We start from the raw sequence: 24,829 nt of genomic DNA on the forward strand, positions 1-24,829 counted from the left end.
CCCATAGAAGTCTTTGAAGTGGGGAACAGGACAACAAAGTCCGGAGAGAGAGGAGTCACAGGCTGCTGGTAAGATTAGTCACCCCAGTGCTGGATTCTCAGCTACACAGCTCATTGCTGTTGTATGATCTCCATGCTGCTGCTTCTATATATGGCATAGAGATAATCGAGTAGGATTCTCTCCTTTTCTCTGTGTGCAGTGTATGGGAGACATGATAGCAGTTAGGTTCCACCGACTAGCTCAGATACGACTGAGAATTAGAGAGTCTGCAGAATACAAGACATTTAATGGCCAGAAAGTGTTATTCTTCGCGTACGTACGACCGCTTATTCTGAAGAGTTAGGTACGCTTTAAGATTACTTTTGGTGTATTGATCTTGTATTATGGTATTACGTAATAGATTATAGCCCAGAGGTGCATTAAGAGTTTTGCTGCCCTGCATTCTTGGAAAGATTTTTATTTTTTTCTACATGTGCAGTTCCTCGTGTAAAGACTAAAATTCTCAGTATGTAAATCTCCAGAGCAAGCTCTGTGCAGACACTGAACAAGCAGAGAATGCTGGGAGATTTCAGCTCTGATGCTTGCAGAATTGTGAATGCAGCTCTGGAGTATAATACAAGGATCAGTACAAGATGAGTAATCCAATTATATTTATTAAGTGCCTCCATGATAAGTGTACTCCTTTGCATTCAAGGTTGACAAGTTTACGTACCTGGTTAAGCATAGATTGACAAATTCTCTTGCTCTCCTGGTGAAGTGATCGGGGAGAGTTGGCATAAGACCTTTCTCGACACCAATATAGAACATGGCCGCCATCCTCTCCATGTGAGCCAGGGGTGGTTTTCCTGTCGCCATTTCAAATACTGTGCATCCGATACTCCAAATGTCAGACTTCTCTCCATGTCCAGACTCGCTAATTACTTCTGGTGCCATCCAATATGGCGTACCGTGCATAGACTGCAGCATCTCCCCATGGGTCCCATTTATGCTGAGGCCATTAAGACGTTTTGCGCAGCCAAAATCAATGAGTTTTATGACCCCGTTTGACATCAGCATGACATTATTTCCCTTGATATCTCGGTGCACAACTCTGTTCTTGTGCAGATAAGAAATGCCCTGCAAGATGTGGCTTGTGTATCTGCTCATCACAACTTCTTGCAGTGGACCAAAATGTCGTAAAATGCTGGAAATGGAGCCACCAGGGACGTATTCCATAAAGATAGTCACCACCGTATCTTCAAAGGCTGTCCCCAAGTATCCGACTATATTGACGTGCTTCAGTGTTTTTAACAAGTCCACCTCTTCCTGCAACTTTTTATATTCCTTTTCAGCCACCGCTGGGTCTGAGCCATGTAGTGTCACCTGCTTTGCGGCAATGAGTTTTCCTTGACTTGTAAGACCACGGTAGACCTATAACCAGTTCGTTAAAAAAAACACACATTAAGCCCTAAAATAGGCAAGTAGTCCTATGTATAGTCCCTGGTATATGGACCCCTCTCATTAAACATCTGTAGAGGGGCGCGTTCCTTAAAAAAAAACATGAGTAACTCAATATAAAACACTGGAACCCCAAAGAGTTGAGGAGACCGCTGTGAGAGGAGTCAATTGTTAGCCCTGCTGGCAATTATTTTATATAGAATTTAGAAATGCTTTATTTTGTAATGATCGTGAGTTACATTGTCCTCTCACTCCAGAGCTGCGGTCACAATTCTGCTACTTTCCTGTTGGCTGCAGTGACTTGCTGGACATTTAGTGTCTATATCATACTCTGTAACGTTGGGTGATTTTGTGAATAAGCCAATCTCCCAATATGTAATGCTCTAGAGTGGATGAGATTCAACTAAGTTAAGGGCGTTTCTGTCAACCGTGTCGACAGATTCCAAGTAGCCGCCAGCAAAATTACCGTAGCACTTCTGGATGGGACTAGAGAATAAGAATTGAGGCAACTCAAGAATTGTACAGAACGAGTAAAAAAAAGTTTTTGGAACATATGTAGATTTAAAATGTAAAACAGAAGTGTTGGGTCGTCAAAGATTAAAAAAACCCAAAAAAAACAAACCTTTAACAATCACTATATATCCCAAGGATTACTTATGAGATCTGCTCCATTAGACTTCACCACAATGTGTCACTTAAAGGGGTTCTCTGCTTTGAACAATTACTACTTGTTAGAAGAATCCCTTGACAATAAGCTAATCAGTGTCCCCCTACTTGTACCCCTATTTATCAGCTGTAATCTGTGGGGTAACCTGACCATAAGTGTCCAATTTCCCTGCAGCTCCTCCAGAGGGGAAATGAAGCATTACACAGTGTCCATTCATATTTAATGTATTTTCTATGTAATACAGGACAGGAAGGTCCTCCAGAGAGATGCCCTATGTAACCGCTCTCCACTCTGGCCAAGAGATGAGGATCCTGAACAGAGGACCCCCTCTAACGCGGGATTCCCTAATAGGGGGTGTGGAAATGGGTTTTGTTAACTAGACATCCCCTTCATCTATAAAAGATGCAATACAACACACACACACTGTGGACAGGGGTGGCGCTGTTTCTGGGATAAAGCAGCTTTGTGTTTCTAAAGGGGGTTTTACACCGGGCGATTATCGTGCAGACGAGCGTTCTAATTGCCCTGTGTAAAAAGGGCAGCGATCAGCAAATGAACGAGTAAACGCTGGTCGTATCGTTTTAAAAAAGTTAAATATCGTTGCTGGCAGCACATGTGTTAACAGGGAGACGCGCTGCCGACATAATGTATGGCGACGAGCAATCGGAGTAACGACGTCCCCATTCATAGCTCCATGTGAAGGGAGCAAACGAGCGCCGATCAACGAGAGCGCTCAACGATATCTCGTTGATCAGCGCTCGCTGCACCGGCCGAATATTGTCAGGTGTAAACGGCCCTTAATCCTGGAAGCCCCTTTAAGCTGGTGACATGTCCTTTTAGATTTTGCCTCATAAAACAAGTGTCTGTTCTGGTCACTAGCAGAGTCCTTAAGGGTTAATCAGTAGTATCACAGGTGTTTGCTTTAAAGCAATGATATACAATGTGTGCAAAATCCTTTTGTTATGGCCGAGACTTTCATTTCCATAATGATAATAGAATAAATCTCCATGGTAAGTCACTTTACCGTGCCGTACGCTCCTTTTCCCAGCACCTCTCCCTTGATCCAGTGGATTGAGCGCTCGTTGTGGTTAAGGCCTGGCTGATTTGCAGTAGGGTTGGAGTTGTTGGTGTTTGAGTTCTGGTCCGTCAGACTTGGGTTTGTACTCGCCTGAAAAGAGAGAATAATATTCCCTGTCCATCATATCAGACCTGCAGCACATGATAAAATGTCACGTCCGAATATAGTGTATTATTCCAATAAGCCAAAAATTGAAATGATCAAAAAAATATTTAATAATGACAAATATTTTAATTTCCATTTTTTTTGTTTTGCAGCGTTACAGACGTTATCCTCCCTCTTTGCAAATAGTTCAATTTTTTTTTCACTTTTGTGTATACAGCTTCTATGCAGAGCTATGTGTTTGCATGGTTACAGAGAGGACTGATGTAAGGGTATGTGCACACGAGAACTGTCTTTTACGTCTGAAATTACAGACTGTTTTCAGGAGAAAACAGCTCCGTCGTTTCAGACGTAAAAGCTCCTCCTTGTATTTTGCGAGGCGTCTTTGACGCCCGTAATCTTGAGCTGTTCTTCATTGACTTCAATGAAGAACGGCTCAAATTACGTTGCAAAGAAGTGTCCTGCATATAATGTATAGAAGTGTCCTGCATATAATGTATATAAGTGTCCTGCACTTCTTTGCCGAGGCAGTCAATTTATGCGTCGTCGTTTGACAGCTGTCAAATGACAGGTCGTCGGCAAACCCATTCAAATGAATGGGCAGATGTTTGCCGACGTATTGGAGCCGTATTTTCAGACGTAAAACGAGGCATAATACGCCTAGTTTACGTCTGAAAATAGGTCGTGTGAACCCAGCCTAAAGGAGCGACACAACTGCAGTGTCAGACTACACACCGGGTGTGTTTGTAGTCTGTTACCATGGAGACACATGGCTGTGCATATAAGCTGTATACACAAAAGGTATCATATTTTTAGGGGAGACTATATGCGAAGTTGTTTACACTTTTTTTTTTTTTTTTATATATTGTTTGCATAAAAATAAAAGTAAACCAGCTGACCGTCTAAAATATGGTCCTGTCCAGCTAACCGTTCTGCTTGATGTATATGTGGTTTTAGATGTCAAGTGTTATTTTTTTATCTCGCGATAACGTTTGCTTTTTACTTTTTATATTTAATTTTATATTTTTTTCTCTCTCTAGCTGAATTGCAGCGAAGATTTGGACGGTAATGAACGGCTCGCCGTTCCAATGGGAGGACATGAACCAACCCTGGAGCACTATCTCACGACGGCAAGCAATAATTACTTCCAGTAGCGCGGACTTACAAACTATACTGACAATGGTTTAGGATTTTTAATTTTTTGCTTTTTTTTTTTTTTTATCAATTGTCCAAAGAAAGACATTGTGTGGCTATTTATTTTTTTATATGTTTTTGACAGTCCTAAGAAAAAAACAAAACCTACGGTTAAGTTGCATTAAAGTCTTCACTGCAGGTCGGACTGGGGAGAAAAAAAAGAAACGCAAAACTGTACGTCGGATGTCTCCGTTTTCAGAATTGAAAACATAAGGCGGTTCTTCACGTACATCCATGTTGGCGCGACAGCCCGCATACTTGATCGAATATATAAAACATGGCTGGAAAAAAAAAAAGAAGAATAAGATTCAGGGCAATGTCATCTTGATTTGTATTGGTCTGCTAGTGCACACATTGAAATAGAACCTTTTTTTGTCATTTTTGTTTTCTATTAACCCTTTAATTTTTACACATCCAATTAATTCCGCTTGATGACAAACTGGATCTTTCTTATAATAAAAAATGGCAAATTGCGGACCTATTTATTTTTTCCCTCATTCCTTCAAACCATTATCAAAGCATTGCGGCTAGTGATGTGTATTGTGTAGACCCCCGTCTGTGACATACATTCAACAGTCCTCACACACAATTGTCTTAGGCTGGATTCAATCAACCATAACATGGGCATGCGCATTTTAACATCAATACTATAGACGTAACACATGGCCCACCGGTCTACTGAACCAAACCTAAATCACCTATGGGTTCTATAGTGTTCTGTAGAAGTGCTGGAGGTCTGCGCCCATATTATGGCTGTGTGGAACCAGCCTAAAGTCCCTGCGACTCTGTACAATCGAGCTATAGGCACTCCGTGAACCACCGTATACAGCCTTTGTATAACGCGGTATTTAGAGATTCTTAACTAGAAGCAATACTCCGTAATATGTCATCCGGTGGAGCATGCCATCGAAAAATCCCCATGAAATTTGAGGCATACAAAAGGTACAGTATGGCCCCATACATTTTTCCACCCACACAGAAGTATCACACTCATTTGAAATTGTATTTTCCCACCCATATAATTGCGCGCGCGCACCTTTGCAACCTCTGCAGATTTGTCATATCCTGTGTTTGGATTTTGATATCTGTATAATGACACGTACCTTTTGTATATACGGTGGAGCGCGCTCATTAAGATCTTGGGTCTCGTGATAGCTTTTACTTTGTTCACCGGCTCCTCTGTCATCCACCAATGAACCAGTGGACTCTTCATCAATCAATATTAAATTTTCCAGACAAGAAATAAGGTCAGCGGTTAGATGTTCACTACCTGCAAGACTGTGAGACCCATGGATGTTTTGGGAAGTAGAATCTGCATGGTCTTCTGGCTCATCTGCGGTTTCACTCTGATAAGGGTCATCTTTCACCCAGTCCCCCAATTGTGAACTTTTCTCGGCAGCATTTAGGTCCTGAGGTGGTGTTGCACTTTCAATTTTAGGAGCCTGAGCATTGTTCTCGTCTGTGTCCCTGTGACCTATGTCCTGTTGAACACCTTCTTTTTTACTGACTTCTTGAAGAAGACCTTGATCTCCATTTTCAGGCTTATAAGATTCCACATTGCTAGAACTTCTCACCAGTTCTCGCAACGTTTTAAGGGTTTCTTTGACTGTTCCGTTAATAGTGATGGAGTTCTCTATAGTGGCTTCGTTGATGGTGGATAACTCAAAGTTTTGATGCTTGGTGTCCATCATTCCATTCAAAGGGACCTCATAGTTGTCTCCATCTTGTTTTCTGGTTTTGATTTCCCAGTCTACACCAGAAATTATGACCATGTTCTCCGTTTTGTTTTGAACCTTCTCTATAACTTCCTGCTTGGATGATGAATTTCTACATTGGCTTGTAGCAGATGGAGACTTTTTGTTTTTCTGTTTTGGCCTTTTAGATCTTGCACTGCTGTCTCTTGAGGAACTTGCACGAGAACCTTTTGAGGAACAACTTCTAGTAGAGGAAGCAGAGTTGGTTTCTCTACAGAGGTTGGTGGCATCGACATAGATAGTAGGTGGGTACATGACTGGACCATCACCTTGTTGGGATGTTATCTCAACACACATATCACTGTATTTGAAATTCTGAAAATCATGGGAAGACTTTGATCTTGAAAGGATGGGAGTGTTACTTGGAGAGTTTATTGATTTCTGTGAATAGAGGGAGAGTTGGGTTTGTGACCGTTGGCTACTTCGGTCAGTGCTTCCTTGTGCCAAACGGGCAACTTTTTTTGATACTTTGGAAGGTGATGGCACTGACGAATATACTAACGTGGGTAAAGGAACACTTTTCCCATGGGGTCGGTTGCTGTTGGACAGAGGTCTATGGTGCTTTGGGTTATCGGGAGCAGACATGCTTGTCTTCCTGTGTTTTGTAGTCTTTTCATTCTCTTTATGGGCAAGTACGTTAAAACTGTGGTTCACATTGTGCAGTAGAGATCCTGCCTTAGCCTTTCGTTTCGTAAAGAGATGTTTGCTTGGAAAATAGTTAACTTCTCCCTCAGGTTCCTGCTCAGAGAATGTGATGTGAACAAAAGGAATGTAACCCGTTCTGGGTGTTTTTAAGGAGTCCACATTTACGGGCTCGGCTCTTTTCTTGGTGTCTTCATTGGTCGGTTTAGTAGTCCACAGATTTTCTTCAATGGTTCTTATTTTGTCATGTAGCTCGAGTTTTGTGTCTTCTCTTGTGCCTGGCAGATCTTCCTTCTCCATCTCACTCAGTCTGTGTTTCCTGAAGCCTTCACCGTGTTCATGTAACTGTTCAATGTGCAAGGAAGTCGCCGTCTCCACACAGTTTCTTGATTGCGCTTCGTCATTAGAATGCAGCAGTGGTTTCAGGTCTCGACAACCTTTGTGTATTCTTGCAGTTTCCAGATGCTCTGCAATCTCGTTTCTTCCAGAACCCATCCTACTTCTATCCTCCTCGGTTTTTGATGAGCGATCATCCCTATGGCTGTGCTCCCTTTCAGAACACACACAACTGTCCAAACTTATTTGAACTAAGTCTCTAGACAAGACTATGTCCTCTGAGTTTCGTAATGAATTCTGAAGCTCATTTTCAGAAAGCGAACCTTCAACTCTCAAATTGGCAAGTTTGTCAGAACGTAGACCAGTTCTTGATATGTTGGTTTCTTTAATTCTCAAACTGGTCTTTGACAAAGGTCTTAGTCTCGTAGGCATAGGGCATCGAGGCGAATGACTTAGAGGTGGAAAAGTCTGAAGTACAAGAGAAAATGGAAAAAAGTCAAATGTTCCCTTACATTCCTAAACAATGTGGCATTTTTAAAGGGAATGCATAATCAGAAAACTATGGTCACTATCCATTATAGGAATAAAATCCAGAAATACACGCACACCTATTTTTTTTTGTTCCTTCAGCTCACTTTTCAGCTTGCTGTGTAGGCTGGGACATGGTCAGCACAGTCATCTCATTAAAGGAAAGGGATTTAAAAACGGACAGCTCTGTTTTACTGCTAGAGGCTTATATAGGGCAGGATGGATAGCAGAGATGAAGCTCTGTAGCTGGCCTACCACTCACTGGTCTCTGGGGTAAGGGTCTGTAATCCATCTCTTCCTGGAGACTAAGGAGCCCCACACACGAGCATGTCTGGTCTGTGATATATGGTCCTTACGTTGGCTGCATTTCCCGGACCAAACACACAGGCAGTGACACCTAGCGTCATAGATAACTATGATGCTAGGAGCCCGGCTCCCTGCAGTGTTTTCAGTCTGGGAAATGCGGCCGACATGCGGACCGTATATCACGGACCGAACATGCTCGTTTGTGGGAGGCCTTAGTGCATTGACATTTCCCTGTCCAGTAACTTCCATTCATTGCCGTTTCCATAAAGTGCACACACCCTTCTGCACTGACTATACAGACAAATACAGGAAGTACATTTTTTTTTCCCAATATGGCCGCCGCGAGGAATGTTTTTAGAAAAAAAAAATAGCTGCAACATTTTAAACACATTCTGCCTGTAATGCTTTCCATGAATATAACCAGGTTTCTATTGTGATGAAAATTTGAGCTAAGTACACAGTGTTCCAAATTATTATGCACATTGGTATTTAAGTGTTATAAACATTTAATTATTAGTTTTTCAATTAAACTCATGTGGCTGATTCAGAGCACAGACGGGTTCGTTCAGATAAAGGCATAATGAGGAAGGTTTCTGCCAGACAAATTAATAGGATTAGGAGAGCAGCTGCTAAATGCCATTGCAAAGCAGCAAACCGGTATTTGAAGCTGCTGGTGCCTCTGGAGTCCCGCGAACCTCAAGGTGTAGGATCCTCCAGAGGTTTGCAAGTGTGCATAAAGCTATTATTTGGCCACCCCTAAACAATGCTCACAAGCAGAAACTGTTGCAGTGGGCTTAGAAATACATGAAGACTAATTTTCAAACCGTGTTGTTTACTGATGAGTGGCGTGCAACCCTGGATGGTCCAGATGGATGGAGTAGTGGATGGTTGGTGAATGGCAACCATGTCCCAACAAGGCTGCGACGTCAGCAAGGAGGTGGCGGAGTCATGTTTTGGGCTGGAATCATGGGGAGAGAGCTGAAAGGCCCCTTTAGGGTCCCTGACGGTGTGAAAATGACCACTGCAAAGTACGTAGAGTTTGACCATTTTCTTCCGTGGTACAAAAAGTAGAACCGTAGCAAAATTATCTTCATGCATGACAATGCACCATCTCCTGCTGCAAAGAATACCTCTGTGTCATTGGATGCTATGGGCATAAAAGGAGAGAAACTCATGGTGTTGCCCCCATGTTCCCCTGACCTCAACCCTATTGAGAACCTTTGGAGCATCCTCAAGCAGAATATCTATGAGGGTGGGAGGCAGTTCACATCAAAACAGAAGCTCTGGGAGGTTATTCTGACATCCTGCAAAGATATTCAAGCAGAAACTGTCCAAATACTCACAAATTCAATGGATGCAAGAATTGTGAAGGTGATATCAGAGAAGGGGTCCTATGTTAACATGTAACGTGGCCTGTTACAATTTTTTGATTGAAAGAGCTTTTGATTTCTGTAAATATGACCTCCTGATGCTGCAAATTCAACAAATTATCATTTTAGTCTCTTTACAACCTTTAAAATGTTTTGATCTCTGTTGTGCATAATAATGTGAAGCATTTTGAGGTTTTTACTTCTAAAAAAAACTTATCATTAGGAGATTTATTCAATAAAATTCGCATTATACTCCAACGGTTGACGGCTTGTAGATTATACTGACTGTCATTGGCATCGACTATTTAGGAAAATCAGCGAAAAATAACATTTGCATAATAATTTGGAACGCGGTGTATAATGAAAATTAATATAGTTCAGACTGGTATTTCTATATTCAGATCTACAATCTTATTGATTATAGGTTATGAATACAATAGGTGATTAGTTGCTACGACAGCCCTTACTTATAAAGGGATAATAAATACATGTATTCTAAGATCTAAACCTGCAGAAAACAAAATACTAGACTAAGGTGTAGCATCCACTGTCAATACATCAGCTTATTTTAGGGAGCCTTACCTTGCTGTCCCTTGAAGATTCGGCTGAACCCAACCCTTAAAAATAGAACAAGAAAAACATTACGGCTGCAAGATCTTCAAGAATACATACGTTGCAGGTTGAAATGTGGCTTTCTGGATCGCAATGCCCTGCTTCTTCCTTTTTTTTCTTTCAGCTTTGGACCCTTGGTCAATATTAGCTGGAGATCTCAGGCACCAGATTAGAGAAACTCCGGGCACACGATTGTGAAAACAAATACTAACCAGTATATAGCAGCAAAGACTCTGCTCCCAACAAGGTATACAGCAGCTCTGTATGTGACTTGGCCAGGAAGATATTTGTCTTGATCTCTTCCAATACTTTTGCAAAATGTAATTCTGAACTCTACTGAGGGGGATGTCCTGAGCCCTCCCGTGTGATGACTGACAGCTGCTGAAGCACTCTGTGCTGCTGTACGTAGCATCAACCCCTGAAAACCAATGTGTTTCATGAGGAGCCCTTCTGCTCCTAGTCCAATGTTTTCCTGTTAAGCCCCTGACCACCAGTAAAGTGTTTACCTGTCTGCGCTATAGCTGCACAGTATATAACCTCTGACCCCTCCTGCAGCTAAGCAGTGATATTGGGGGGGGGGGGGATATATTATGACAGGCGGTTTTAAATGCCAGTCCCTCAACTAATTTACGTTGGTAGAAAATGTGCCAAATACATTGAGTTGCACACCTATTAATATATGTGGCGCATCTTTGGCTGTCTGTGCAACAGAAATTAAAATCTGCACCTGCTATAAGCCCCATAGTGCCTCCCACACAGTATAATGTCCCTATAGTTGCCCCCACACAGTATAATGTCCCTATAGTTGCCTCCCACACAGTATAATGTCCCTATAGTTGCCTCCCACACAGTATAATGTCCCTATAGTTGCCTCCCACACAGTATAATGTCCCTATAGTTGCCCCCACACAGTATAATGTCCCTATAGTTGCCTCCCACACAGTATAATGTCCCTATAGTTGCCTCCCACACAGTATAATGTCCCTATAGTTGCCTCCCACACAGTATAATGTCCCTATAGTTGCCTCCCACACAGTATAATGTCCCTATAGTTGCCCCCACACAGTATCACATCCCATAGTGCCTCCCACACAGTATCACATCCCATAGTGCCTCCCACACAGTATAATGCCCCTATAGCTGCCCCCACACAGTATCACACCCCATAATGCCTCCCACACAGTATAATGTCCCTATAGTTGCCCCCACACAGTATCACATCCCATAATGCCTCCCACACAGTATCACATCCCATAGTGCCTCCCACACAGTATCACTCCCCATAATGCCTCCCACACAGTATCACATCCCATAGTGCCTCCCACACAGTATAATGTCCCTATAGTTGCCCCAACACAGTATCACATCCCATAGTGCCTCCCACACCGTATCACCGTAGCCTGTGATTGGCTGCAGCGGTCACATGGGATGAAATGTCACCCTAGGAGGCCGGACTGGAGGAAGAAGCAGGGAGTTTTAGGCAAGTATAATGTATTTTTTTTCTCCGAGTTGCGAATTTTTCAGCGGAGTCGCTGCGATTCTGTTGACACACGCACACACACCTTTGTTGCGGGTTTAAGCACCCCAGTGAATTCAATAGCAAAAACCTGCAACAGAAAAGCAATGAAAACGTAGCATTAATTGACATGCTGCGGATTTAAATTCCGCACCGCATGTCAATTTATTAACGTTTTCGCTGCGTTGTTTTTTTCCGCAGCCACTGTAAATGCTGCGGGAATTCCATTGCAGAAATTTTGCCGCGTTAACGCTACGTGGGAACCCGGCCTAACACTATACAGCAATTGCATTCTAAGGTCTTGTACGAATATATTATTCACATTAAGAAATACTTACTTTGCCAAATGTGCCCCTTTATGTATTTGATGTCACGGAGAGGGTTTGGATCGAAGTGACATTGTAAGATGTTGGGTTCGGAATATGACTCCTGCACCAGGTGTCCGACCCCCAACCTTTCCAGTTTGCTGACACCTTCCCCTGTCTTGATGTGAAGCGGTGGTAGGGATGGATGCCTTTTAATGGTTGATTGTGGGGTCGAGTGCTCGGGGGGAGGATCTGTGAACCATTGTCTGGAGCTTCTCCTGTCACACAAAGAAAGATTCAAGACGGAAGTCAACCTTCTATTCTGCAGGCTGCAAGGTCCAAAAAAAAGTTTGCAAATGTACCTTCTATTTAGGCTTTGTTCACATCTGCGTCCGGGCTCCGTTCATGCGTTCTGTCTGAGCTTTCATTTAGGGGAACCCGTGAACGGAAACCATAGGTTTCCGTTTGCATCACCATTGATTTCAATGGTGACGGATCCGGTGCAAATGTTTTCCGTTTATCACCGTTGTGTAAGGTTTCCGTTGTTTTGAAGGAATCAATACCGTAGTCGACTGCCTCTCGGACCCGCACCCATCTCTAGAACGGGACCCCCCTAAACCCTGTTCTAGCTTTTTCTGCTCCCAGTGCCTTCCGGCCGCTTCCTGATTACATGGTCTGGAGTCCCGAAAACAGCGTAACTCGCTGTGCTACGCTGTTTACGTAACTACCATTCAGTTCTACGGGACTTACGTAAACCGCGTAGCTCAGCGTGATACACTGTTTTCGTAACTCCCGACCATTTAACCTTTTTCATGTTCGGAATTCAGCCGCAACACCGCGGTAGAACGGGGGTGCAGGTTCCAGAGGTGGGATCCGCATCTATCAGACATTTATGACACGTCCTGTGGATATGTCATAAATGTCTCTCATGGGATGTGTTAGGGTATGTGCACACACACTAATTACGTCCGTAATTGACGGACGTATTTCGGCCGCAAGTACCGGACCGAACACACTGCAGGGAGCCGGGCTCCTAGCATCATAGTTACGTACGACGCTAGGAGTCCCTGCCTCTCTGCAGGACAACTGTCTCGTACTGTAATCATGTTTTCAGTACGGGACAGTAGTTCCACGGAGAGGCAGGGACTCCTAGCGTCGTACATAAGTATGATGCTAGGAGCCCGGCTCCCTGCACTGTGTTCGGTCCGGGACTTGCGGCCGAAATACGTCCGTCAATTACGGACGTAATTAGTGTGTGTGCACATACTCTTAAGGTCTAGATCCAGCATAGTCATAATTACAAGATAATGGGGTTATCTAAAGCTGAATCACCCTGTTCCTATAATGCTGCTTCCTTCGGAGCTTCTGCTGATTTCTAAGGGTATGTTCACACACAAACTCAAAAACGTTTTCGCTGCGTTTTTACGGCCGTTTTTGGAGATTTTTTCAATAGTGTCAATGAAAAACAGCTACAAAAAACGTCCCAAGAAGAGTCCTGCACTTCTTTTTTGCGGCCGTTTTTCAAAACGGCCGCGTAAAAAAATGGCCCATCGGAACAGAATGACGTTTTTCCCATTGATTTCAATGGGCAGATGTTTGGAGGCGTTCGGCTTCCGATATTTCGGCCGTTTTCGGCCCGAAAAACGCTGAAAAACGGCCGTGTGAACATACCCTAACAGGAACCTCTTGTTTCAATTCGAGGCAGGGGGTTTCATTCCCATAAATAAACTGCTGTCAATGTGATCAGAGAAAGCAAATTTTATAACCCAAGGAGTAGCTGGTACTGACTCGGTTTGGCCAATCCATGGCTGTAGCACTGCAGTATTGCTGGAGGTCTTTTGTTTTTGTTTTTCCGGATATTCATTCTTACCGTCTTTGCATTTGGTGAAAGTTTTCCATTTCTTGGAAAACGACTTCTTCTTGAAGGTCTGGCCATGCCCCCAGCTCTAAAAGAAGAGGAAAACAATGGGTGACATTCATGGCCCCTATTCCTTTAATATCAATACGAGGGAAGTGTCTGAATACTAGAGGGAGTCCGACTGATGCTGGTGAAGATTCTCAGGTCTTTATCGTTGGGCAGATTGTAAAACATATGTGGAAGTTGGGAGTGACGATCCTCGTCTTGGTGGCGTCTTTTTGGACAACTAACATTTTGTATAAGAATTCTGTCCTTACCGGCGCTAGGATCCACGTTCTTCTCTACAAGATCAATGGGAATCCCATCACTGCTCGACTGAAAGAGGAACCAGAATAGTAATTGTTATATATGATATTTGGAGTTACATTATTACCTCCTCCTGCCAGTTATGAACTTCATGCAGTTTTCTCGAGCAGCTCAAACAGTTTGGAACAAAATTGTCATCTTTGGATCATCAAGTCTATGCCTTTAAAGGGGTAGTCTGTGCATTTTATATTGATGGGCTATCCTTAGGATAGGTTATCAATATAGGATCGGTGGGGGTTCGACTCCTGGCACCCACACTGACCAGCTGACTGAAGGGGCCATGGTGGTCTTCACCGTGGCCGCTTCAGTATCTACCAGGAACAGCGCCATACACATCCGTAGTGGCTGTGCCTGGGATTGAAGCTTAGTCCCATTCACTAGAATGGGACCGGAACTGCAATCCCAGGTACAGCTGCTACAGATGTGTATGACGCTGTGCCTGTAAATTGGCAAAAGGAAGCGGCGATGAGCGCCGCAGCCCCTTCAGTCAGCTAATCGGCGGGGGTGCTGGGAGTCAGACCACCTCTGATCTGATATTAACGGCCTATCCTAGGGAAAGGTCATCAATATAAAATGCTCAGACAACCCCTTTAAAGGTTTTGATGAATTGGAATCTGAGGCTAGGGCGCTATACAAAAAGGGAAATATATTAATTAATTTGCGCCACTATTTTGGCATAGAAAATTTGCAACTTATGGTGCTCCCCACTTTTGCGCTATAATTTGCAATCTTCCACTCGCCACTTTTCAAATATAGAGGAAAGTAGGTGGGGTTTAATGTGAGGGGCGTGACCAACAGTGGTCTGAATAAATTATTAAGTCTAAAGCCAGAAAATGGAGCAAAAAGCTTATAGCAGGCATAGATTAAATTTTTTGGGCTTTAGCACAGCCCAAGATGCACCAAACTTATTAAGAGGCGTGCGTGCGGTCATGAATGAGCTGTCAACAACACATGGCAATAAGCAGCTGCAAGAAGTGTCTGTTGCTGCTTATCTCCAGGGAAAGCACAGGCCTAAACTAAAGGGGTTCTGTGCTTTGGACAATCACTACTTGTTAGAAGGATCCCTTGACAAAAAGCTGATCACAAATTGTCCTCCTGCTGGGACCGACAGTGATCCTCTGTGGGGAAATCTAGCAGTAAGTGTTCCATTATCCTGCAGCGCCACCACAGGAGAAACTAAGCATTACACAGTGCTGATTCATATCAATGTGTTGTCTGTGTAATACAGGACAGGAAGGTCCTACAGAGCGAGAGACGCTTTTTAGGGTATGTGCACACAGCTTTTTGGAGCCGTTTTTCATTGACTCTATCGAAAAACAGCTCCAAAAATGGCCGTAAAAAAACGCTGCGAAAAAGGTGAGTTGCTAAAAAAAACGGCTGAAAATCAGGAGCTGTTTTCCCTTGAAAACAGCTCCGTATTTTGAGACGTTTTTTAGTAAGCGTGTGAACATACCCTTACTCCAAGAGATCAGGATCCTGAACAGACGACCCCCCCCCCCAGCCTCTCTATTAATTCCGAATTCACTAATTGCTTGTATGAAAATGGGTTTTCTAAACTGGACATCCCCTTTAATCTATAGATGTTGAGGAACCAGACCCCATAGCCGTCGTATTTTTAGAGAATCCCCTGATAATCGGTGAGATCTGTGATCTACACTCCGTCTATAGCCTGCTGCAGACTATCTCGCCTTCAGCAGCAGTAACTCCGCGATTCCCATCCTGCTGCAATAGTCTTATCTTGTTACACAATTAGTCATTTTGTCATTGTAGTGAAGGACTTGTGCCAGCCATCTGGTTACACACGATACGGCTGAGCGAATATTACTCAAGAGGCAGGTGGTGCAGCGCACGGCGCTGAGCGTGAAATCCAAGCCGATGGAAGACAAAGCGGCCTCAATCCTACGCTCCTCGCTGCTGAGGCAGAGAACACAACGCAGACACACACAGGGCGTCATGTAATGGAGCGAATGAAGGACACGATTACCGATGGAGTAGTTAAATATTCTCTGTGATCGTCTGTCATCTGGATTCTCACACGCTGCAAAACTGTCGTTTGCTGAGGGAAATCTGGAGGGACTTTGAAGTCCCCCTGGGTAGACTTGCATTGTTTAAAGCTGGGTTTACATGGGCAGAGGTGCCCATAACGAGCGCCGCAAATTACAGGTCAATTGGCGCTCGTTTAAAGGCCCTTTTTACGGGCCAATGTAAACTCTGGGGATGAACGATCGTTAAAGGTATGTTCACACGGCAGCGTCCGTAACGGCTGAAATTACGGGGCTGTTTCCAGGAGAAAACATCCCCGTCATTTCAGCCGTAACGGCATGTGCAGGCGCTTGAACGCTGCGTCCATTACGGACGTAACTGGAGCTGGTTTTCCATGGAGTCCATGGAAAACGGCTCCATTTACGTCTGAAGAAGTGACATGACACTTCTTTGGCGCGGGCGTCTACGCGCCGTCTTTTGACAGCGACGCGTAAATATACGCCTCGTGGGAACAGACAAATGTCAGCCCATTGCTTTCAATGGGCAGATGTTTGCCAACGCTATCGAGGCGCATTTTCGGACGTAATTCCAGGCGTAAAATGCCCGAATTACGTCCGTAAATAAGCCGTGTGAACATACCCTAATAGGATCGTCCGGTCCCCATACAGTTACATAATGTCAGCAGCAGATCTCTACACCGGGAGATGTGCTGCCGACAACGATGGATTTCAGGGCGACATAAAAGATATCAGCTGCTACGGCCCCATGCACACGACCGTATTTTCATCTATCTGGAAATATTGTCCATAAATGCGGATCCGTAACTCATCCTTATATACGGAAGGGTGTCCGTGAATATGGTCCGTATTGCAACCATATTTTATCCGTATATATGGATCTGTAAAAAAAAAGAGGGAGGCTGCAAATGATGTCATCAACATGTTGCATAGCAACGTTTTTGTAAATACGGACGGTTTACAGATGCACATCAGTAGCCGTCCGTATTTACAGAAGCGCCCATAGGCTTCTATGGGGAGTCCGTGCCGTAATTACGGACAAGAATAGGACGGGTTCTATCATTTTTTCAACACGGACACCCATCCGTAAAAATACTGAAAGGTGTCCGTGGCCAATAGAAATGAATGGGTCCGTAATTACTGATGAAAATTACCGTCGTGTGCATGGGGCCTACATGAGCGTTTGCTCATTCATCGGCTGATCGCTGGCATGTTTACACAGGGAAACCAGCGATCATATGAACAAACGTTCGCCCGATCATTGGCCCGTGTAAATGGGCCTTTAGGCTGGGACTACACGGCGGCATGAAAATCGCATCTAGTGATTGTCAATGTGGTCGCGTTGTGATACGTGACATAATGTGACCACAACAAAACCGGCGTAAAACATGCAAACCTGCTGGATATTGGGTTGCAAATCATACGCGACTATGCCGTCATAGAACTCAATGTAAGTCATGTGCGTCTGCGAGTTTTGCTTGCGACGTGTCTGTGATTTTATATATTTTTTTCTATTAGGGTATGTTCACACGGCTTATTTTCTGACGTTTTTCGGGCCGAAAAATCGGAAAGCAGAACGTCTCCAAACATCTGCCCATTGATTTCAATGGGAAAAACGGCGTTCTGTTCCGACGGGCCTTTTGTTTACATGGCCGTTTTGAAAAAACGGCTGCGTTAAAAAACGCCCGCTAGAAACAAGTGCATGTCACTTCTGGAGCCGTTTTTCATAGACTCTATAGAAAAACAGCTCCAAAAACGGCCCTAAAAAATGCAGCCAAAAACGCTAGTTGCTTAAAAACATCTGAAAATCAGGAGCAGTTTCCCCTTGAAATCAGCTCCGTATTTTCAGAAGTTTTTTGCTAAACGTGTGAACTTACCCTAAAAGTCAAATCGCCCTAGCCTTCTGCAGCAATTTAGGCCACGTTCACACTGTTGATATAAGGCTACATGCACACCATGCGGAATCTGGTGCAGAAAACCTGCATCAAAACCGCTTATAATTCCGCAGGTAAAATCCGCACCTATAGTGAGCTTTTTTATGTGCGGTTTTTACATTTTGATGCAAAAATTGTATGCTGCGGATTTTGGTGCGTTTTAAAAAAAACAAAAACAATTCGCAAGCAGAAACACAAGGTAACATGCTGTGGATTTTAAAATCCGCACCACAGGTCACTTTACGTACAGAAAAAATCTGCACCGTGTAGATGAGATTTCTTGAATTCTCATTTACTTTGCTGGTGCTGTATTACGCTGCGGATTAGCCACACGAAAATATGCGCAGCAAATCCGCACGTAATACGCATCGTGTGCATTTGGCCTAAAACGCCAGCTTTCTGCCGCAGATTGACCGGCACGGCCACGTGATGATTAGTTCCACTATAATGGAGCAGATCTGCAGATTTTCAGTGCTGAATCCACGGCAATAATGAACTTGTGGATGTAAAAATCTGCAGCATGTTCAATATTCAGCGCTGATATTTTCCTGAGCGTGTAAATGGGGTATAAAATATCGCCGGCCGGATGTGAGCGGATTCTGTCAGGAATTGACATGTGAACATGGCCTTACATATCATTTTCTATTTAAAGGAGATGCCCTTTAATTGCTGGTAGACTTAGCTGCATTGTCTACTGGGTGACTTGATGTAGTCTAAAATCCACCTCCTGTCTCATCAGCGGCCCAGGCTTCTGCTTTGATCCTCCATGCTTTACACTGCAACTCTGCTTGTTTAGATTAGCCGCTGTGTTTAAACTTGGTAGGAAATCGGTATATCATAGAGCTGATGTCATAGAATAACTTTGAGGGTGGGGTGGGCACCTTTAGTGTTTATTCACACGAACATTGTTTACGGCCGTTAAAACAACGGCCGTCACAGGGACGCATGTATTTCAATGGGATCGTGTGAAGGGTCAGTTGAAAAATAGAACATGATAGACAAGTCTATGAGGGATACGTGAAAACGGGTCCCGCACGGGTGCAACTCGAGTTTGTTCTGTCCGTAAAGGACGGAACGTATTTCGGCCGCAAGTCCCGGACCGAACACAGTGCAGGGAGCCGGGCTCCTAGCATCATAGTTATGTACGATGCTAGGAGTCCCTGCCTCTCTGCAGGACAACTGTCCCATACTGTAATCATGTTTTCAGTACGGGACAGTAGTTCCACGGAGAGGCAGGGACTCCTAGCGTCGTACATAACTATGATGCTAGGAGCCCGTAGTTTGATACGTTGCTTTTTCTTACAGAGATATTGGCATTTTCCAGCTGTCATCGCTCGTACAAGATCTGGATGATCATACATTTCATATAAATGGCCGACCATATAAAACATAATATAGATGACCGCTCCCACTTAGCAGCTCCCCTCCCTGGCTGATAGATCGGGGTCTCATGCTGCGGACCCCTCTCTGTGACGTCCATATGCCCTAAGAGAACATTTAGGACATGGACACCCCCTTTAAAAAAAAGTTTTCAAAACTTTTTCCTATAAAAAACACTACATGATATCTATAAAATGCACAAGTTCTCATGTTATGTCTTTTGTTGATTTTTTTGCTTTAGAGAAATTGGTGCGGAAGTTTGTTCGTTACCGTCCACCATCATCTACTGTATATTCCGTAACTAGGAATTAAGGAAAACGTACACAGTAAACGCCTAGGTTAGTGTTCTCCAACCTGCGGCAGTTGCAAAACTACAACTCCCAGCATGTTTAGGCTTTCAGGACATGCTGGGAGCTGAAGAGCCACAGGTCGGTGATCACCAGCCTGTCCTGAATGCGGTCTAATTCGGAGCAATTGTAAAGAGAAGAGGTAAAGGACATTAAGGGCTTGTCCACACGTAACGGATTTGCGGCAGAAAATTTGCGCAGTGTTTACGCATCAACTAGCAGAAAATCCGCTCCATTTCATGCGTTTTTACTGTGGAAAATTGTGCGTTTTTTGGTGCGTTTTTTTGTGTGATGATATTTCTTCGCCCTGTGATGTCATTTCCCGTCCCTGTAAGAAATTCTGCAGCGTTTCCGCCACAAATTTCGCAGCACATAAAAAAAAAACGCAGGTAATTAGAACCCCTTTCCGCAGCCATAATTGACGTGTTGCGTAAATAAAATGACGCACCGCAGGTAAATTTCTGGACTGAATATTTCCGCAGCGTGCGGATGACATTCGTTAAATCTGTATTCCGCTGCGTATTTTTCGTCCGCAATTTTGGACGGAATATAGGCAGCAATTCCGTTACGTGTGGACGAGGCCTAAGAAAGGAGACGGGTGGGGAGCAGCTTACCTCCTCTGAGCTTTCCTTCTGAATGGCAGAGCGGTTACGTCCAGCTGGCGGGGTGTCACATAATGAATCCTTTGTGTCAGGACACAAGTCACAGAAGGCTTCATCTTGGGCGTCTGTGAAACCGAATACAGACTCGTGAATGGTCATTCAGTGGCCGCGTCCCTCCTGCCCGCCCGTCACTGTACGGCTCTTTACCTGCCGGTGGGGGCGCGCGCCCCTCCAGAGCGTCCGTCAGCTGCTGTCTCAGGGGACTCTTCATTTCTGACACGTAGTTGACGGCTGATCGTCCTCCTGAATCCAGGAGATCAGCGTCTCTGCAGTCAAACATCTAGTTAGACTATAGTCTTCTCACACATCATGTTCACGTTTGTGTTTTATGTATTTCCATTCCTGGGGTCCGCCAGAGGAGATGATTCTAAAGACCACCCTCCATCTATACAGAACATGTGAACGTCCACTTATAATTGTATTGTAATCTATGTCGTGATCATTGTAGACACCGGACACATCATCAATAAGGTCTAATAGGTTATTAGTGATCAACCCATAAGAAACAGACCCTAGGGGCAAGTGATTGGCTCCAAAGTCAACTCCAAATGGGGTTGTCTCCTGCTGGACCTTAGAGGCCCATTATTGGGCCCGAGCCTGGGCCGTCGGAGGATCCTCAGGTATTCCGGTGGGCCAGTACAACCCTGCTCAGACTCTAGTTCAGGGGTCAGCAGCCTTCGGCACTTCAGCTGTTGTGAAACTACAACTCCCAGCATGCTTTAACCAAAAGCTTTATTATTTCAGCCAAAGGCTGTGAGGGCATGCTGGGAATTGTAGTTTCACAACAGCCAGAGTGGCCAAGGTCAATTTCACAGGAAGCCAGATAATCTATCAGTATTTTGGTTCCGAAAGCAAAAATTGAACCAGGAGAAAAAACGTGTTGCTGCAACAATTTTTACACTACGCAAATAAAGCCTGAATTATAAATTTAAAAAGTCCTATTATACCCTAAACCACAGGTCAGCAACTTTGTGAAACTATAATTCCCAGCATGCCCTAACAGCCTTTGGCGGGTATAATAAATCCTTTGGCTGTCAGGGAATTCTGGGAGTTGTAGTTTCTCGACAGCTGGAGTGCTGAAGGTTGCTGGCCCCTGCCCTATACCCATATGTTTCATGAAAGTAGGCACATGGCACATTATGAAAAAAATGACAACCAGCATTTTACACTTCTGGGCGCCTTCATGCAACTTTGCATCAAAGTGTAATGTGTAAAACAAATGTCTAAAGAGCCAAGTTTTGAGCTAAAAGTCTGAACTCAGCACCGACCAAGACCCCCCATGCCTCCTAAAAAATAAAAGTTCTAGATGTGTGGAGTTCGCACATACCGCTTATGTCTATGTGCCCACTGTATAACTTCCATAATCACCAGACCTGAAGTGACCAAAAATCGACAAACCTCCTGATTATTTGCAGGGGGTGATTAGATTTATAACAGCTCATATTCCCACCCCTGTAGTAGGAAAAAAAATAAAAAAAGACCCCTAAATGTGACACTCTGAGACCATGTATCCTCTGTGATTGGTAAGTGGAGGTGATAAAGGTTCCTGTATCCGCCTCCGGGGGGCGCTGGAGGCTGTATAGGAGGTCAGATGATCGTACCAGGCTGTGATCGTTCTCCCTGCACTCACTGTATACAATATCACAGTTTATATGACTGTATGTCTATAGGGAATTGTGCGCCCTCCATGATAATATTTTTCTACGCTACGTATTTATAGCTGGGTGAACTCACGCGTGGTGTTTGAGGAGTTCTTGGAGCACGGCGACAGGTTTATACTCGGACTCCATGGTCAAGCTGTCGAACAGGTCAACATCCCGGAGCACCAACATGACAGGGGTCAGGCCTTGTCCATTCCTCATGTCTACATACTGACCATGGTCTGTGGACTTAAAAACAAAGCATCACAATAAGGCCATGTTCACACGCTGTGTTTTCAATCGTTTTTCAGAGTGTAAACGCTTAGAAAAACGCCTGAAAAAAACGCAAGCTGAACACCTCCAAACATCTGCATTAACGTTTAGTTCAGACGGGGCGGTTTTTTACGCGGCCGTTTAGAAAAACAGCGCGTAAAAAAATGCCCCCGCAAAAAGAAATGCATGTTACTTCTTCAGCCGAAAAAACGTTTGATGCTTTAAAAATGGCTGAAAATCAGAGGCTTTTTTCCCTTAAAAACAGCTCCGTATTTTACAGCCGTTTTTACTTTAGCGTGTGAACACAGCCTTAATGTGAAGCTTTTTCTGAGGCGTTTTTCATAGTGTTCAGTGGAAAATCAGCTCCAAAAAACAAGAAGTGACACGCTACTTCTTTTTTACGACCGTCTTTTTACGCGCTGTTTTTAAAACAGCGGCATAAAAAGACGCCCCGTATGAACTAAATGCCGTTTTTCCCATTGGGCAGATGTTTGCAGGCGTTCAGCTACCGTTTGTTCAGGCGTATTTGGGGGCGTTTACACCCCAAAATACGCCTGAAAACTCTGCGTGTGAACATACCCTAAGGCTATGTTCACACGCTAAAGTAAAAACGGTTGTAAAATACGGAGCTGTATTCAAGGGAAAACAGACTGATTTTCAGCCGTTCTTAAAGCATTAAACGTTTTTTTGATGCATTTTTTTAGCCGTTTTTGGAGCCGAAAAGAGCTCAAGAAGTGACATGCACTTCTTTTTACGGGGCCGTTCTTTCCCGTTTGAATAAAACGCCGGTTTCCCCATTGAAATCAATGGGCAGATCCCATTGAAATCCCATTGAAATCAATGGGCAGATGTTTGGAGGCGTTCAGCTTCCGTTTTTACAGGCTTTTACGCCCCGAAAAAGTTGCATGTGAACATACCCTAAGAGGTGAGGAGACAGAACAATGTAAACCTCAAACCTCAGGAATGATGCAAAGGGGGTGGAGAAGCCCCCCGATATTAGAGGTTGTCCTTACATAAGTTGATCATTGGGATCTTACTGCTGGAAATTGCAATGTAAGGGTAGGGCACAGTAGGGCACACGGAGCGGCAGCCAACAACCGTGCCGGCACCATGTTTGGTGCGGCTGTCAAACAGCCTGGTAGTGGCCGCACGTTAATGCGGGTAAACCGCCCCTTTAACTGTAAAATCGTGTGGCCATGAATTAATACACCCTTTATGCCCGCACGATTTTTCTGGTTACAACAATTCAATTTCTATGGCAGTGCCGGAAAAAGCCGAACACTGCACTCGGCTATCTCCGTCGCTCCCATAGAGAATGAATGGAGCGGCAGTGCGCATGCGCATGTAACCGGAATACTCCTTAACGAGGTATTTGACAGCCGCTCCAACATAGTGCCAGTGCGGTTGTTGGCCGCGTTTTGACAGTGTCAGGGCCGCTCCTTGTGAACATACCCTAAAGGTTCCGTGAACAAAACATAACCGGCTTCTCATTAAGATGAATGAGCGATCGATGTCTCCAGTGATTTCAGTCCTGCAGGTGACAGTAATAGCAGGAAAGTTCTTTGGAGAAGGCAGAGGAAAGATTCAATGATCATCACTGATTTTATTAAAGGGGGGTTCTCCGCTTTAGCCGATCTTTTTTTGTTAATAGGGTTCACTAATGATAAGCTGATCACAGGGTGTTATGTTTCTGGGACCCCCAGTGATCATCTGTAATCTCTGGGGAACCCAGCAGCAACTTTTCAATTTCCCTGCAGCGCCACCACAGGAGAATTTAAGCATTACACTGTTCTTATTGAAATCAAGGAACAGAGACCCCCCCAACCATCTATTACAGGGGTTGTACCAGAATTGACAATAATTCACCGATTTACATGATAGGTGATAATTGTCTGATCGCTGGAACCCCCATACCAAGTGCGAAAACGGGATCTTGAACCCCCCCCCATTCCTCCTCACTGCACCCGCCATAGTGAGGAGGAGCTTGAATGGAGCGGCAGTCAAAAATGCGCCAGCGGCTTCATTCAATGTCTATGGGACGGCTGTTTACGTAATTTCTATAGACTCTGAATGGTGCCACGCATGCTTGACCTCCGCCCCATTCAATGTTCTCCTTGCTGTGGTCGAGCAGTGAGGCAGATCAGGGGTTTGGGACCACCGTTCTCATGTTTGATGGGGGTCCCAGCGATTAAACAACTATCACCTATCCTGTTTATAGGTGATAATTGTCAATTCTGGGAATACCCCTTAACTGCTTTATAGGGTATTTGAAAATAGTTTTTCGAAACCAGACAACATCTCTCATTAATACCAGCCCAACCCCCCCCCCCCCCCCCCCCCCAATAAAAAATAAAGAAATCATCATCCACTATGTGCCATGGACAGACACTGATACATTCACCCATTTAAGGGTCTACAGCTGTTGGGAAACTACAACTTCCATCATTCCTGACATCAAGTGGCTGTCAGGGCATGCTGGGAGTTGTAGTGGTGGAGACCCACCTGTTGGAGACCACTATCTG

General features: G+C 44.2%; 2 protein-coding genes across 3 annotated transcripts in view; one reads left to right on the forward strand and one right to left on the reverse strand.

Annotated features, from left to right (window-relative positions):
* The window catches only part of CCNT2 (cyclin T2), a 50,958-nt gene extending 46,008 nt beyond the window's left edge, over window positions 1-4,950 (forward strand). The window contains exon 11 of the mRNA XM_075829202.1: window positions 4,325-4,950. Within this exon, the coding sequence (XP_075685317.1) occupies window positions 4,325-4,438 (114 nt within the window). The 3' untranslated portion in view covers window positions 4,439-4,950. The remainder of the gene's footprint in view (window positions 1-4,324) is intronic.
* MAP3K19 (mitogen-activated protein kinase kinase kinase 19) overlaps window positions 1-24,829 on the reverse strand; it is a 39,635-nt gene that overhangs the window by 6,067 nt on the left and 8,739 nt on the right. For both annotated transcript variants that reach the window (XM_075829197.1, XM_075829196.1), the window contains exons 4-13: window positions 22,129-22,283; window positions 20,542-20,660; window positions 20,347-20,459; window positions 14,023-14,080; window positions 13,718-13,793; window positions 11,881-12,125; window positions 9,997-10,031; window positions 5,582-7,678; window positions 3,129-3,272; window positions 713-1,410 (exon numbers count right to left, since the gene is read on the reverse strand). In XM_075829197.1, the coding sequence (XP_075685312.1) occupies window positions 713-1,410; window positions 3,129-3,272; window positions 5,582-7,678; window positions 9,997-10,031; window positions 11,881-12,125; window positions 13,718-13,793; window positions 14,023-14,080; window positions 20,347-20,459; window positions 20,542-20,660; window positions 22,129-22,283 (3,740 nt within the window). The remainder of the gene's footprint in view (window positions 1-712; window positions 1,411-3,128; window positions 3,273-5,581; window positions 7,679-9,996; window positions 10,032-11,880; window positions 12,126-13,717; window positions 13,794-14,022; window positions 14,081-20,346; window positions 20,460-20,541; window positions 20,661-22,128; window positions 22,284-24,829) is intronic.

Source organism: Rhinoderma darwinii, chromosome 6 (assembly GCF_050947455.1).
Source record: "Rhinoderma darwinii isolate aRhiDar2 chromosome 6, aRhiDar2.hap1, whole genome shotgun sequence".
NCBI classification, from domain to species: Eukaryota; Metazoa; Chordata; class Amphibia; order Anura; family Rhinodermatidae; genus Rhinoderma; species Rhinoderma darwinii.